We start from the raw sequence: 17,630 nt of genomic DNA on the forward strand, positions 1-17,630 counted from the left end.
GGGAACCAACAGCAGAAACACAGCCATAAAAATCCCAAAATATCTGAAGATTGCATAATATCTTTGAATAACATATGGTCAAGAGGAAATTACAATATAAATTTAAATATGTTTTGAAACTAAATTAAAACCTATAAAATTAATTGGATGCAATGAAATTAATTCTTAATGAGAAAATTGTGGAATTGTTAAGAATTTTTATCATGAAAAGATTTTAAAATTGGTCAAAATTTTAAGATAATCATTCAGTATTCACCTTCACTTTGTTAATGTGGCCTTTATTGATTTATGGATACTGAACCATTGCAGCAATCAGAAATTAAACCTATTTGAACATGGCATACGACTTATTTTGATGTACTGCTGAATTTGGTTTGGTTGAACACTTTTGCATCAGGGATACACAGCTACTTTTATTATCTTGTTGTGACATCTCCTGGCTTTGGTATCAGAGTATTCATGGCCTTGGGAAATGAGTTTGGATTTGTTACTTCCTCTTCAATTGATTGGGAGTGTTTGAGAAGGATTAGTATCCATCCTTGACAGATCGGCAGAATTCAGGCAGGAAGTCTGCAAGTTTTGAGTGTTTATTTCTTGGGAGATGTTTTCATTACTGGTTCACATTCCATACTTATAAGTTTTTTCGACTTGTCTTGGGCTTCCTGCTTGTACTTCCACAAAACCAAGGGTATGAGTGATAGACACACAGCTAACAGCACACTCAACAGCAAGCACTTGACAGTCTTTATTTCCACATCAGGAAGAAGACAAGCCCACTGCCACCATTTCTACCAACGCATTATTGAGGGTCCTAGTAAGAGCAACTAGGCAAGAGAAAAATAAGAGGTGCCAATGAGAAAGAGAGACAGTAAATGCTTCCATTTTGCATGTGTGACACTATATAAAACCTAAATATGCTACCCAAACTCTATTAGAACTAATGAGAGAATTCAGTAAAGCTGCACAAATAAAAATCAACATCCATATGTCAGCAGGTTTTCTATAGGCTGACAAGAATATAACTGGAAGTAAAAAAACTAACCTCTTTTTTATTTCAATACACATCCAAAATCAAGGGAAAATGTAACTAAGGAGCTGAAATATCTGCCTAGACTTCCATAAAACACTGATGTAACAAACTGAAGTCACAAACAGGTGGAAAGACACCCTGTGTTCACAGGTTGGAAGAATTAACAAAAGTGTCCATGTCACCCAAGCAATAGACACACTTAATGGAATTCCTGCTTAAAAATTCCAGTATCATTCTTCCCTTAAGTAGGACTTCCCAGCAGAGGGCTTATAGGACAGGGGACAGTGGGATGAGATGTTCTCATTACTAAAGAAATGAAACTTCCCAATGAGAATTCTGCACCAAGAATGTGCCGTTACTTAAAAATGAGAGATAACAATATCCCCAGACAATCAAAAGCTGAGAGATGTGCCCTTCCATAGGTTTTGGATGCTTTTCAAATACACATTCTACACATTTGGCATCTCAAGTCCCTCTTATAATACTAGGAATAAGGAGGAAGGAAGGAAGGCAGCACAGGGGGATGGAAGAAGAAAGGAGGGAAGGAGGAGACACTCAAATAGGGGAAGGATCTGCCGAGCAGCATGGTGCACAGCAGGCTAAGGCCCAAACAGCCCCTGTGTCCAGCAGTGCGTGAAGGATAAACAAATGTGGCCCCTGTTGAATAGTGTGAATAGTGTGAGTCATTCATGAAATGAGGTTTTGGCACATGCTACGAAGTGCATACCCTTGAAAACACTGTGGAATATGAAAGAGGAAGAAGAGCAGCTCACATACTGTAGGACCACAGCCATTAAATACACATAGTAAAATAAATAGGAAAAGAGGAAGATTAGTATTTATCACAGGCTTCAGCAGGAGATAGGAGGAGATCCAGCCTCCCATGGGTGTGGGGCTCTGTCTGCAGTGCTGGAGACATTGGGGAGTCAGGGCCTGGTGCTCGTGCATCACAGTGAATGACCTGAAAGCCACCAGACAGCTCACCCTACAGGGGTGAATTTATTTGGCAGGAATGTAAAACACATCCAGATCCATTTAGCTGGTGTCAGGTCTCCAGTGTGAATCCAGCCACAATGGCCCTGGCACTAAACCCTGTCCTCCACACTGTCCTGGCCTATATTTATTCATGGTTTTCAAAAGTTCCATTTATGTAAGACGCTGTGATATGTTCAGAGTTCTTAAAGACATGCAAGCTATGAGCTCTGTCACTCTCTCCAATCTGAGCATGACAAATATACAATCCTGTCATTCAAAGAGGGAATGGTGGAGGGCATCACAGATTAGCAGGCTCAGGGCACAGGCTAGGCATCTGGGCCCCTCAGAATGCAGGACTTGGTCTCTGAGGCACACACAGAAACCCCAGTGAACCCCCACACGGGGAGAACTGCTGGGTTCCCTGTTCCCACAGTGCCTGATTCCATGATCCCCACACACCTGCACAGGGTAAAATATGTCTACTTGTTCAACCCCATGTCCACCCTGAAGTTGACTGGTCTTTCCCCTGTGCTCTGGAGAGCACTGCCTGCCTGAGTCACTGTGAGCTAGCCCCATCATCAGGAGGTGAGTGCTGTGTTCCCAGAGGACCTCTGGGGACTGCAGGGACACACCCACATTTTATATAAAGAGAGCACACCAACCTGTTTGCACAACCTGAAACTGTGTCTGTGTGCCTCTGGAGATGTCCTGAAAGCCTGTCTGCCTGGAAACTCCTGGGAGACCAGATTTCCGCCAGAGATTTGGAGAAGACAGCAGGGGTGACCGCTTTACTTCAGGAGGAGAACACACGACCCTCAGAGTGAGTGTTTTATTATTCAACCAATGGCCCAGCTGTAGTGACGTGGCAAAGAAAGTGATTTTATTAGAAGAAGAAGTCAGAACTGTTGTCTTGAAATCATAAGAGAATAGAAGCATGGAGAGTAGTTATCAAATGTTTTATTGCTATATTTCTAAATCCCCAATGGCACTATCAGGGAGAGGAGTGCATTCACAGATACTGTGAAAGCTAAAACATGGGGAATAAGTCTTTCTTTATGCTGTCCCTATGAATTTAAAAGTTTTAGTCTCAAACCACTTTGCTTAATTTTAATTTGAATAATGTGCATAGTTGTATATATGTAAATTTTATAAAGAAGATAAAAGACATTAATATAAAGTCAACATCATAACATACAAAAGAAATCACAGTAGGCCACAGGAATTTTTTAAAGGAACAATTGATTGATAGAGACAGATGCATACACAGGCAAATCTCGGAGAATTCTAGAAAAAGTTAGCAAAACACATGGTCCTCACCCCTGTGAGGACAGCCCGGTAAATGTGACTCGAAACTTGAGCAAGGAAAAATCAGACAGGAAATAGCCATGCCACCACTCTCAGGACTTAGCGAGGCAGGGTTGTACCTCAAGTGGGGAGTCAACAGTTAATGAACTTCTTACTAGGAAAGGATTGAAATACCTTTGTGATGTTCATGAAAAAAAAAAGGGAGGAAACTAAAAGTAATATATCCTATCTACCAGACCCAGCCAGAACTGACCGCACACAGCAGCTTCCTACAGTTCATGGAAGTAAGAGCATGGAGAAGAAGGTTCTGGCAAGCAACAGAACATGAGGAAAACAGCCAAAGAGAGTGGGTGTGGCAGAGGCTTTCAAAGAGACTGGGTGTGATTGCAGGGGTCTTACTTCACCTTGAGCTGTGACTTCAAATTAAGTTACAGCTTCAACTTAGCTCCAAGCATTGACTGAGTCATAATTTGCAGAACTGAAAGATTTCCATAGAACAACATTGTAAAATCACATATAAATCAGCAGCTTACCACCCATTCTGCAAGTCAGGGCAGTGGCAGGCTTTAGGAATGTGTGGAGACTCTCAATATTCATTTCTGCACATAGGGACAGGACAAAATAGAGGCATGTCTCTTGATGACAGGCAGACCATGCTGGAGGGCACTGAGCCCATCCTTGCTGGGTGTCCACATCCACCCAAATGTGCTGGTCAGCTCCTAATGACACTTTCGTGGAACTGTGACCATACTCTAACCCAGGGATTTCAGATGCACTGGGTACTCAGTCTTCATTGAGACGATGACTCAGCGCTGGGTGTTACAGAAGACAGGGAACCTCCTGAGCACTGAGTCCAATCTACTCAGAAGTGGTGAAGCCAATCAGGAGGCCAGTAGTGGACGTCCCTCCATGCACAGATTACCTAACACAGCAGTAAACACTTGGAGGAAGAACATCTGAGATGGTTGTTGACTTTTGTATGCCCCTTGTCTTCTTTCCTCTGCCTCCCAGTCGACAGCATCTCCACAAGATGGCCAACTCCACCATGGTGACCGAGTTTCTCCTCATGGGATTTGCTGAAGGCTGGAAACTAAGGTGCCTCTACTCCATGTTATTCTTATTCATGTACCTGGCCACCTTCTTAGGAAACCTTCTCATCGTCACCGTCACCACTGCTGACCAGAACCTGCACACACCCATGTACTTCTTCCTCAGGAACCTGTCTGTCTTGGACATGTGCTATATTTCCGTCACTGTCCCCACTGCCTGTGTCAACTCTCTCACTGGACACAGGGCCATTTCAGTGGCTGGCTGTGCAACACAGATCTTCTTGGTCATTTTTTGTGCCTTTGTGGAGATTCTTTTTCTCACCATCATGGCCTGGGACCGCTATGTGGCCATCTGCCTGCCCCTCCATTATTCAACTATCATAAACCTCCAACTTTGTGTCCGCCTGACCCTGGCTTCCCTGCTCAGTGGCCTGGTCTACGCAGGTGCACACACTGGAAACACATTACAGCTGAATTTCTGTGGCTCCAACGAGGTCCCTCAGTTCTTCTGTGACATCCCCTCCCTGCTGAGGCTCTCTTGCTCTGATACATCCAGCAATGAGCTCTCCATTCTCATCTCTGCTGTGGTGGTTTGTGGTGGCTGCTTTGTTTTCATCACCATGTCCTATGTGCGCATATTTTCTACTGTGCTCAGGTTCCCCACACAGGAGCAGGGGAAGGCCTTCTCCACCTGCATCCCCCACATCCTCGTGGTGACCATCTTCCTCAGTTCTATCTCTTACGTGTATCTAAGGCCGCCAGTGACCTCTGAGGCGATTCAGGACATAGTTCTCTCTGTGTTTTACACTATTGTTCCTCCCCTCTTGAATCCTGTCCTCTACAGTCTCAGAAACAAACAGGTAAAGGAAGCTGTGCGGAAAGTCATATTGAGAAGGGTTTATTCCGGAGCATAACCAAGATACATCAGAGGATGATTCTAGTTTTGCCCAGTGACTTTCAAACCTGAACCAAACCCTGCCTGTCTGGTTTGCAGAGCAGACTGCCTGCTGCAGAATGGCCCTTGTGAGACTGCAGACTCAGTCTTATCAAGCAACTGGTTTGAATTTTGTGTCATACTTTCTAATCATACCCCTCCAAAAAAAAAATCTGTAAGGAACTTTAGCAGCTGCATGTTTTCTTAGATGGAGTTCAACCTATTTGCTGAGAATCTATAGAGACTGGGCATTTTTTACTTGTTAAATATTTAGTGACATAAATGCTAAGGATGCCCTGAGGGAGATATTGAGAAATCAAGTATGAAGATAGCAACTAGCCTGCATGATCAAATCGTATTTTTGTATGAAATAAATATTTAATCTTGTATATAATTAAGTCAGTTAAATTATTTTGAAAATGAACAAGATTAAGTCCAAAAATATTATACTGTTAGATTTATTAGGAAGCAAACTAATGCTTCAATGTATCTGGAAAATAAAAGAGATAAACTTGAAATGTCAACTGAGGAAGTAGTGGTGGCTACCAGTTCTTGTCCTTCAGAACCAGCCCCATGTTGGCTGGAAGAGCATCTCTGATGCCCCCAACTGGGTCCATTTGTTGTTGCTGTGGAAATGCCCTAAGTGGCCAGGTGCATGGGATGAGCCTTTGTGTGCATCACAAGCCAATAGCCCTTGTTTCATTTTCAAGGCTGTGAATTCTCACCAGCTCTGCTGAGTAAAGTCTTCAGTGTCTCAATGAACAGGTTAAACCCAGCTGTCTGCCTACATATTACATCTGGTCAGCTCAATTCAATCTCTTTATTTGGTTCCATAAAGGAAACATCCATCCACACTGTATCCTAAGATGTATTTTCAATGTTTGATCATACTGGAGAGATATTCTTCCTAAAATTCTGGGTTTTAAACTGTCACATTCTATTGTTATTATTGATAACAACTTTGAACTATGAATATAATATAAAGATAATAAGTAAATTTAATGTAAAAAAGCAAAATAATTTTTAAACTTTCATGTTAGTCAATTAAATTAAAATAATAGAAATGTTTGTGGAATTTAAATCCATTCATGAAATCTTAAGGTATGGGCAGAATGACAATTTCAGAAAACCATATTGCTCTACTCTGCATGGACAGATTTCAGTATCAGGAAGAAAATTTGAATGTATTTATCTAAAAAGTAGAAATATTGTAAGTATAGGAGACTGATTAATAGATATATTTTTAAAGTTTGATTGATGGCATATTTGTTAATAAAAAATTAATAAACAGTCAAAACAAAACACAACCAAAAACATACCAATACTGACCAGTTGACAATGAGGGGAAATGCAGGGCTTTTTCAAAGCTAGAGGGCGTTTTTCCGATGATGGTGCTAATTAAGTACAACTCTGATCAAATAACTGAGGATGTTCATGGTGACGGCGATGACCAATGAGGGTCAGCTCACAGTTGTTCCCACGGACCCCTCAGCATAGACTCTAGTGGTGATGTTACAAAGGCATTAAAGCCATTTTTGCTTGATTTGCTGAACTATGAACGGAAAGTTGCTTCCCACTAGATCACATGGAAATGGAAACCTGCCTTGGTGACAGTAGGAGGAGGGAATGCTAGGTGACCTCTGAGGTGCTGTGGAAAAGTAGAGGGGAACCTGCTGCTGCAGACCCCTCCCACCCTGGGAAGCCCAGAGGGAGCGTCCTCACCAGATGGTCAGAAGTAGACCTGTGAGAGGAAGCCTTGAATGCTCAGGGAGCCCTTGACTGTCCCTCTGGCTAGAAATTACAGTGGAGACCAGTGTCCCTGACTGGGGAACCCCAACTGCCACAGGACAGCTGAATACCAGGGGGACATGGGCCCTGGGGCTGCGTTTAATTGCCTGTGGTGGAGGCCTGTTGGCCCTGTGGAGAACAGAGGCTGAGATGCACAGCCTCCGACTCTCAAAGGTCGAAACATGTGCCCACGAGCATGGTGGCCCAAGAAGAAAACTAAATTCAAGCAAACCACATTCTTACTGATCTAGAACAACATCTAGTGAGTCGCTATGACTGAAAGGCACAGGCTCTCAGCCCATGGCAGTCAGGAGCTCCTGGCACAGAGCACTTAAGGAGGAGGAGGCTGCCTGTCATTTCAGAACAGCCTCACAGGACAAACCTGTGCTGTACACCTTTTCCACAGACTCCTATGCAGGCACCCAGACCTGTACCAGGGTGAGTGCATGAGGGGCAAGGACACTGCCAGAACTCACAGGCACTGTGGGACAGCAGCACTTAACTGAAACGTGGGACATCACCAGTCAGGGGGGTACACAGAGGTCAATGGTCAGGAAGTGTGAGCTCAGGGCCATGTCACAGTGGGTCTAATGCCCCTGAATCAGTCCTGTGGATACCTTCCAGACTCACAGTGCTCAGCTGGAGAAGCCATATCCAGCAGCTGCCAAACCCCACTCTGGCCCTTGACCTGTGGAGGGAAGGTGGATCTGGCGAGACTGTGCTGTCCATCAGAGCAGCTCTGAGCGCAGTGCAAGCAATGGAACCCCACACTCTGTGCTGGAGGGACTGTGGGACAGGGGACCCTGCCTCCACCAGGCATTGAGGAGAAAACACACTGGGCGGGTCTTGCTCTTCACCACAGAGAGTGAGACAGGCCTCATGGAGCCACCCAGGAGGGTCCCACCCAGCTGTGCCCATCCCCTACCCACACCCTGTGACAGTGTCCCCAGAGATAGTGAGTCGATGTTCCGTTTCCTGAACCCCTCGGCAGGCTGACTCCTGGCACCCTCTGAGAGCTGTCTGAGTGGTATTGTGGGGGACCCCTCTGAAGCCACTTGTTCAGGAGGAGCCCCTTTTGGACCAGATCCCAATTGGTCCCAATTGGCTAGGAGGACCTCCCCAGCATGTGACCTCACGGGGACAGGTTCTTCATGCTCATGACACATCCAAATGATTGTAAATAATTTACATGTTTTTCATATACTTTCTGATCATCTTTAAAAAAAAAAAAACCAGTGTAAAGTATTCTAATTAGCCAGCTCCGTGTGGAGTTTTTCCTTAACTGGGCCCATCCCCACCCCAGTGTCATTTTTGTCTTTTTGTCATCCCTGTTTTACTTTAGTTTGCTTTGTTTCATTTTGTTGTTGCTTTTTTTTTCCTTTTTAATATTTGTGCATTTACTTGGGTCTTGTCTTTACTTGTAGGCACGTTCCACCTAGGTTGTTTTCTCATTTGCAGCACGAACATGTTCAACGAATCTTCCTGCGGTGGGAATTAATGAAAATATTCCTGGTATTAAAGATATCCCTCCATTCCATAACTTGATTCAAAATATCAGAAATTTAACTCATGAATTGCACATTTAGGCTTCTCCGTGTGGCCTTTAACTGTTTTGACAAAGGATTTCAATTTGCTACTTTGAAATTTGTCAACTCTTTTGTCTGAATTTGCATAACTAGTATTATGCCCCGTCAACATGATGTTGCCATTTCCCCTAAATTTCAGTAGTCATTCAACACAAAAATATTATTCTAAAGATTTGGTTATTTTTAGAGAAATATTGCAACAAAATGCATGTAGTAATTATATCTTACCATGAAGATAGTATTCACATAATTTATGTAGCATGCTCAGTTCTTACTTCCCTTTATCGCTGATCTCTCTTTGCAGAGAATACCTTGGAACCATATTTCCCGCAATATAAACTGTTCTTAAAACATTTTCAGTTTTTTAATTTAGTGACCAATCTTCTGTTAAACTTGTGTGTTTACCAATTACCACAGGATTGTAGTCCCACCTTCAGGGCCAGCAGGGGTGACTGTCCCACATGGAACATGATGGCCACCTCACTGCTCACCTCTCATGGGCTTAAGATTTTGAGGGCATCTGTGAGAGCCTTATCTTTCCTAAGGAGTCAACAAGTACTGCTGGGGAACTGGAATACATCTGAGCTGAAAATTATTCCATCTTATCCTTTGCACTCACTTAAAATCAGGCATTCTATCTAAAAAACATAAGTACCTGGTCTAAAACTCCCGCACCTTCCCAGGAGTTCAGAAATGAAGGACAGGGAAAAACCTTAGCCAAGATGTGGGGGAAGAGTGAAAAAAAGATCACTTTTTAGGTAGATATCAGCCTTTTGTAAATATGGTAAGTGGTGAGTATAAATTAGAAATAGTATGGTTAAAACATTTGCTCTATAAAATTGTTAACCTTTAAATATATAATTGTTGCTACTAAAAACAGAGTTCTTATACTTCAGAAAAATTAGTGCTGATAGTGCTCCCACCCAGCTGTGCCCCCCAGTGCTCAGACTGGCAGCATGTTTGGGATAGGCATTCCCTTCATCTGAGGCTGTAGTCTATGGCCATCCCCCACCCAGACCCTGTGACAGTGTCCCCAGAGACATGTTCTGTTTTCTGAACCCCTCAGCAAGCTGGCTCCTGGTTGCATGTGATCAATTATGGATCAGCATCCACTTAAAACATTCGGCCTTTGGTTTTGGGGGAATGGCTTACTTCACTTACCATGATACTCTACAACTCCATCCAAGAACAAGAAAAGTCCTGGATCAGGTGGATTCTCAGCCAAGTTCTATAAGACTTTCAAAGACGAATTAACACCAATACTTCTCAAAGTATTCTATGAAATAGAAAAGGAAGGAACCTTTCCAAACTCATTCTATGAGGCTAATATCACCTTGATACCAAACCAGACAAAGACACATCCAGGGAAAAGAACTTCAGACAAATATCCCTGATGAATATAGATTCAAAAATTCTCAAATTCTGGTAAATTTAATACAAAAATATATTAAAAAGATAGTGCACCATGATCAAAGGGGATTCATCCCAGGGATGCAGGGTTGGTTCAACATATGGAAATAAATAAATGTAATACATCATATGAATAGACTTAAAAACAAGAATCATGATCATCTCAATAGATGCAGAAAAAGCATTTGACAAAACACAGCACACCGTCATGTGAAAAACACTAGAAAAACTAGGGATAACAGGAACATATCCCAAGACCAGCATCATTCTAAATGGAAGAAAATTGAAAGCATTCCCACTAAAAACTAGAACAAGACAAGAATGTACTCTTTCACCTCTTCTATTCAACATCATCCTTGAAACTCTAGCCAGAGCAATTAGACAATAAAAAAAGGATACAAATAGGTAAAGAAGAACTCAAACTATCATTATCTGCTGATGACATGATCCTACATTTAGAAGATCCAAAAAATTCCACCAGAAAACTTCTAGAACTAATAAATGAATTCAGCAAAGTAGCAGGATATAAAATCAACACCCATAAATCAAATGCATTCCTATACATCAGCAATGAATCCACTGAAAGAGAATTTAAGAAAACTACTCCAATCACAATAGCCTCAAAAAAATAAAGTAAAATACATGTGAATCAATCTAACAAAAGAGGTGAAAGTCCTCTACAATAAAAACTACAGAACACTAAAGAAAAAAATTGGAAAAAAAGCTCAGAAGATGAAAAGATCTCCCATGCTCCTGGATAGGCAGAATTAATAATGTCAAAATAGCCATACTACCAAAAGCATTATATGGATTTAATTCAATTCCTATTAAAATCCCAATGACATTCTTCATAGAAATAGGAAAAGCAATCATGAAATTTATTTGAAAAAATAAGAGACCCAGAATAGCTAAAGCAATCCTTAGCAAGAAAAGTGAAGAAGAAGGCATCACAATACCAGACCTTAAACTATACTACAGAGCTATAGTAATAAAAATGGCATTGTTTTGGCACCAAAATAGATTTGTAAACTAATGGTACAGAATAGAAGACTCAGAGACAAACCCACATAAATATGTTATGTCATACTAGACAAAGGTGCCAACAACATTCACTGGAGAAAAGATAGTCTATTTAACAAGTGATGCTGGCAAAACTGGAAATCCATATGTAGCAAAATGAAATTAAACCTCTGTCTCTCACCCTGCACAAAAATCAACTCAAAGTGGATTAAAGACTTAGGCACTAGAACAGAGACTCTTCACCTAGTAGAAGAAAAATAGGCCCAAATCTTCACCATGTTGACCTAGGATCTGACTTCCTTAACAAGACTCCTAAAGTGAAAGAAGTAAAATCAAGAATCAATAAATGAGGTGTATTCATATTAAAAAGCTTCTTCTCAGCAAAGGAAACAATAAAGTGAGGAGAGAGCCTACAGATTGTGAGAAAATCTTTACCACATTCACCTCCAATAAAGCATTAATCTCTAGGAGATATATATAAAGAACCCAATAAACTTAACACCAAAAAAACAATAATCCAATCAATAAATAGGCTAAGAAACTGAACAACACTTCATAGGAGAAATACAATTGATCAACAAATATATGAAAAAGTATTCATATATTGCTAGTAATCTCTAGCAATTAGAGAAATGCAAATCAAAACTACTCTGAGATTTCATCTCACTCCTGTCAGAATGGCAATCATCAAGAATACAGGCAACAATAAATGTTGGTGAGGATGTGGTGAAAAAGGTGCCCTCATACATTGCTGGTGGGACTGCAAATTGGTGCAACCACTCTGGAAAGCAGTATGGAGATTCCTCAGACAACTAATGGAGTGGAACCAGCATTTGACCCAGCTATCCCACTCTTGGTTTATACCCAAGGACTTAAAATCAGCATACTACAGTGACACAGCTACATCAATGTTTATAGCAGCTCAATTCACAATAGCTAAACTATGGAACCAACCTAGGTGTACCTCAATAGATGAATGGATGAAGAAAATGTAGTATATATACTCAATGGAATATTAATTAGCTTTAAAGAATAATAAAATTATGGCATTTGCCAGCAAATGGTTGGAGTTGGAGTATATCATGCTAAGCAAAATAAGCCAATCCCACAAAACAGAAGGCCAAATGTTTTCTCTAATATGTGGATGCTAATTCACAATAAGGTGAGGATCACTAGGGAAGAATAGCATTATGTTAGATTAAATAGAAGTAAGTGAAGGGAGGACAGGGGAGGGGCTCTGTGGATGAGAAAGATAGTAGAATTAAGCAGACATTATTACTGTATGTATATATGTGACTGCAGGACCAATGTGATTCTGCAACATGTACACTCAGAAAAATGAGAAATTATATCCCATTTATGTATGATATATCAAAGTGCATAAATGCATTCCACTGCATGTATTACTAATTAAAACAAATAAAAATTTTTTAAAGAATATAATTAAGCCAGGCACAGTGGCACACACCTGTAATCCCAGCAGCCTAGGAGGCTGAGACAGAAAGATCACAAGTTCAAAGACAACCTCAGCAAAAAGCCAGGTGTTAAGCAACTGAGTGAGACCATGTTTCTAAATAAAATACAAAATAGGGTTTGACATGTTGCTCAGTGGTGAGTGCCCTTGAGTTTAATCCCTGAAACAAACAAACAAAGGATACAATTAATAAATGATGTGGGAAATTGGCATACCCATGTATTATTGTTGGGGTTGTAAATTACTACAAAATTTTTGAGAGTAGTTTGGAGAGTTCTGAAAAGACTAGAAATAGAATCATCATATGACCCAGCATGCCTTGATGTTCATGCTAAAGAACTAAAATCAGCATACCATATTGTTACAGGCATATTATGGGTTATAGAAGTGCAATTCACAATAGCCAAGTTATGGAACCAACCCAGGTGCTTATCAACAGATGAATGGATACAAAATGGGGTGTATATATACAATGGAGTTTTATTCAAGCATAAAGAAGCATAAAATTGCAGCATTTGCTGGTAGAAGGATAGTACTGGAGAGTATCATGCTAAAGGAAATAGGCCAGACCCAGAAAGTCATGGGTCAAATGTTTTCTCTCACACACAGAAGCTAGACCAAAATAAGGAAAAGAGGGCAGAAGAATCCCATGAAAAACAAAAGGGAGGACAGTGGAGATAGGAATTGGATTGAAGGAGAGTGAAGAGAAGTGGGAGAAGGGAAGATTAGTGGAATGAGATTCACCAAATGGAGCTATCAGTGATACGCACGTACATGAATGTGTCACAGTGAACTCATATACAGATACACATATATATCTATGTGTATCATCAATTAGTGAAAAACTGCATATAAAAAGAAGGACCAGTGGAGGAACGGGCAGTGGAAGCGGGTAAGAGGAGAGAAATAGGAAGTACTAGGGACCTAAGTAGAGCAAATTATATTCTATGAATCTATGATTATGGCAAAATGAACCCCAATATTAAGTATAACTAAAATGCACTAATTATAACATTTAAAAAGATATCCACAGACTGAACAAAAACAGACGGAAATGTTATGACTTGCAAATGGAGTTCATAAAACAGGAGTAGCTATTCTCATATTTGACAAAGCAGATTTCAAGAAAAAAATCAATCAGAAGAGACAATGATGGCAACTACCATTAAAGAGATCAATCCAGCACTGGGATATAGCTCAGTTGGTAGAGTGCTTGCCTCACATGCGCAAGGTCCTGGGTTCCAAGGTCCTGGGTTCAATCCTCAGCACCACCAAAAATAAATAAATAAATATTTTTTAAAAAGAGAGAGAGATCAATCCAACAAGATCTAATAATAGAAAATATCTATGCCTGCAATGTCACTGCATTTAATTACATAACAAAAAAAAATCACTCTTGACTTTAAGTACCAAACAGAACCCAGTGAAATAATACCTGGTGATATCAACATACCCATTACAGTAAGAAACAGGTCATCCAGAATAAAATCGATAAAATCACTTCTGATCTGAATGATACTACAAATCAAGCACATGTTAACAGACATCTATAGATAGCTGAGTTTAATATATATGTATATATAATTTGATATATTTATTTATATATGTATATATAATTTGATATATATGTATATATAAATATATAATTATATATATGTACATAAATATATACATGATTTTATATAATTTAATATGTGTATATATGTAATATATAATTTGATATATATTATATAATTATATATAATTAATATATGTATATAAGTAATTATGTATATAATTTGATATTTATATATACATATATAAATATATAATTATATATATTATTTAATATACATGTATATATATATATATATATATATATATATATATAAAATTAGAAATCAAAACCAAGAAAACTATTCCTAGAATCAATGATAACAGTAATATAACATAAATATACCCAAACTTGTGGGATACTCTGAAGGCAGTACCAAAAATTAAGTTTATATCATTAAGTGCTCATATTAAAATAAAGTAAAATAAAATAAAAGATCACAAATAAACCATCCAATGCAACATCTAAAGCTCTTAGAAAGACTGGAACAAATTGCAAAACCAGTAGAAAATAGGAAATAATAAGATTACAGCTGAAATCAATAATGTACAGAATAAAAAGACAATACAAAAATTAATGCGACCAAGACTTGGTATTTTGAAAACCAACAAGATTGATGAATCCTTTGTCAAGCTAACAAAAAGGAAAAAGGATAGAAGAGCCAAATCAACAAAATTAGAAATGAGAAAGGAGATAATACCACAGACATTTGTGAAATCCAAAGGATCATTAGGGACTATTTGGAAAACTTATATTCCCATAAAATGGAAAAATTTACTTGATATTGACAAAATTTTTAGACACATATGACCCCATACAATGTGAACCAAGAGGATATAGAAAATCTAAACAAGCTAATATCAAACAATGAGATTGAAGCAATAATAAAATCTCAAGAAAGAAGAACTCAAGAGTAGATGGACACCCTGGTATGTCCTACCAAGTAGAACTAACATCAATCCTCCTTAAACTAGTCCATGAAGTAGAGAAGGGGGAACACTAGCAAATTTAGTCTATGAAGCCAATATCACTCATATACCAAAACTAGAAAAAAGACTCATCAAGGAAAGAAAACCACAGACCAATATCACTAAAAAATATAGATGAAAAAAATGTTAAAACATTAGCAAACCACATTCCAAGTCAAATTAAAAAGATTGTACACTAAGGTTAAGTTGGATTCATCCCAGTGATGCAAGGCTGATTCAATATTCATAAATCAATGAATGTAGTCCATCACATAAACAGAATCAAGGTCAAAAATGATGTGATTGTTATGGGCCAGGCTATATGGACAATGACCAGACTCCACTTTACTCTGAGACTCCATGTCATATAAGAAATGCTTCTCCCATAGGAACACCCTGCTTCTGACCCATCACAGTTGTCTAGAATAGCATGTTTGGCAATACAAGATGGTCATTCTTAGACAGTTATAAAATTGTTCTCTCTTTGATTCTCATTTTTCTTGGACATTGTATCGATTATCTAGACATTAGTAAGCATTCTTTAACTTGTACCCAACTAGGGTCATTTTGAGCCACTTCCCTTCTGCTTATGATTATGGAAATCCTGAGGGAAATACCAATGTACCCACTGCATTGTTTTGCTAACAGCTCAATTCAGCTTTTGTACCCCTGCTTGGTTGCTTGCTGCTATGCCAACCTGGATGCATTTTTTTGCAGTTTTTGCCTTTAAATACCTTGAAATGCTCAGGCTTGGGGATGTTCCTTGCAGAGACAGTTATGGGTCCTGCAGGGAGCAGTCAATTGCCGGTTAAATAAAGACTCTCCAATTCAAACAAAATGGACTTGATACATTTTCTGAGTGGTCTGCCCCATAACAGTGATCACTTGAGTAGATCCAAAAAAAGACCCTGACAAAATTCAGCATCAATTCATGTTAAAAACACTGAAGAAACTAGGGTTGGAAGGGATTTACTACAACATTATAAAACCTATACATAATAAACCCAAAGCCAACATCATACCGAGTGGAGAAAACAAAAAGTATTTCCTCTAAAATCAGGACCAGGACCAGGATATCCACTCTCACCACTGCTATTCAATATAGTCCTTGAAACTCTAGGCAGAGCAATTGGGCAAGAGGAAAAATTAAAGGAGTACAAATCAGGAAAAGAAGTCAAAGTATCTGTTTGCTGATGACATGAGTCTATATCTAAAGGAACTAAAAAACTCCTCCAGAAGTTATAGTTCTGATAAACAAGTTTAGCAAAATAGCAGTATACAAGCAACATACAAAAATCAATAACTTTCTTCCACTCTAACAATGATTCCACCGACTGATCAAGAAAGCAACACCATTCATAATAGTTTTGAAAATAATAAAATACTTGTGAATGTATCTAAGGGGGTGAAAGACCACCACAATGGAAATTATAAAACCTTAAGAGGATAAGACTTATGTTGGTGGCTGGTTACAATCAATATCATCAAAAGAGATATATTACCAAAAACAATCCACAAATGCAATGCAGTGTCCATACCAACAATGTTCTTTACAGAAGTAGGAAAAAAACAGTCCTAAGCTTTATATGGAAAAATAAATGACTTGGAGGAGCCTTTACTAGATTGGTGATTGCAAAAGCGTTCATTTCATTATTTAGATGATGAATGATGGGTACTGGGAAGTGCTTGGTGGAAAAGAAAGACGCAGGGATTGGAGTTCCTGGTCACTGCTGGCACAAACTATGAAACAGTCACAGGAAACACTTGTTCTCCCTTCCCTGGGCGGTTTCCTTAACAGTAATTTAGCCTCCAGGGGAAGAGAGGCGTAAGGTGAACCACACTAAACAGCTGTTCTCAGGCTGCTAATTAAAAGAAAAGTGAACTGCAAAGAAGAAGGGCAGTCACTCCTTTCAGAGCGCAGAGTGCCTTCCTTGTTTGCCATTTAAACGTGTTTGAGTCAGGTCTTCAGAACCAACTGGAGCCAGTTAATGGATGCTCCGCGGATCCCAGGAGGCGCCATCTCTGCCAGGCTGTGACACCCTCCTCTGACTACTTAAACCCTCCTCCCCAGGCTCCCTGGAGCTGGGAGCCTATGTGCAGAAGGGGAAGCTCATGCTCCAGGTCAGTGACCCTCTTCAAACACTCCAATTAGCACCCTGCTTGAGATGTTTGCCTGTCAACCCACATCTCCTGCGAGTTTTCAAGGAAAGAAACAGGCTGAGATGGAGACAGAAAACAGAAGCCCCATGGCTTTGGTTTCTGAGACCTTGCCCACTGTGACGTTGTCTGTAACTGGTTTTGCCTTTCAAGGTATCCCTCTCTCTAGACAGACCCCTTGTGTCACCTGTGCCTGGCCCACCTCTGCAGTTTCCCTCTCTGTCCTCCGGGTAAGAAAGCCACTTTCTGCCCTTGAGCTTGTCCTTTCCTATCTTGATTCAAATCTTGTTGGACAAAGTGTAAGTCACTGTAATTTTTCTATGCATATATGAGTCTGTAA

The 17,630-nt window shown here is 39.8% G+C and overlaps 1 protein-coding gene across 1 annotated transcript; it reads left to right on the plus strand.

Annotated features, from left to right (window-relative positions):
- The first annotated feature begins 4,340 nt into the window (after positions 1-4,340).
- Positions 4,341-5,273, plus strand: LOC113176325 (olfactory receptor 14C36-like). Its single transcript, XM_026380790.2, has one exon. It carries the CDS (start codon positions 4,341-4,343, stop codon positions 5,271-5,273), a length of 933 nt encoding a protein of 310 aa, XP_026236575.2.
- Positions 5,274-17,630: the final 12,357 nt, after the last annotated feature.

The sequence above is a fragment of the Urocitellus parryii genome, chromosome 1 (genome assembly GCF_045843805.1).
Source record: "Urocitellus parryii isolate mUroPar1 chromosome 1, mUroPar1.hap1, whole genome shotgun sequence".
Lineage (NCBI taxonomy): Eukaryota > Metazoa > Chordata > Mammalia > Rodentia > Sciuridae > Urocitellus > Urocitellus parryii.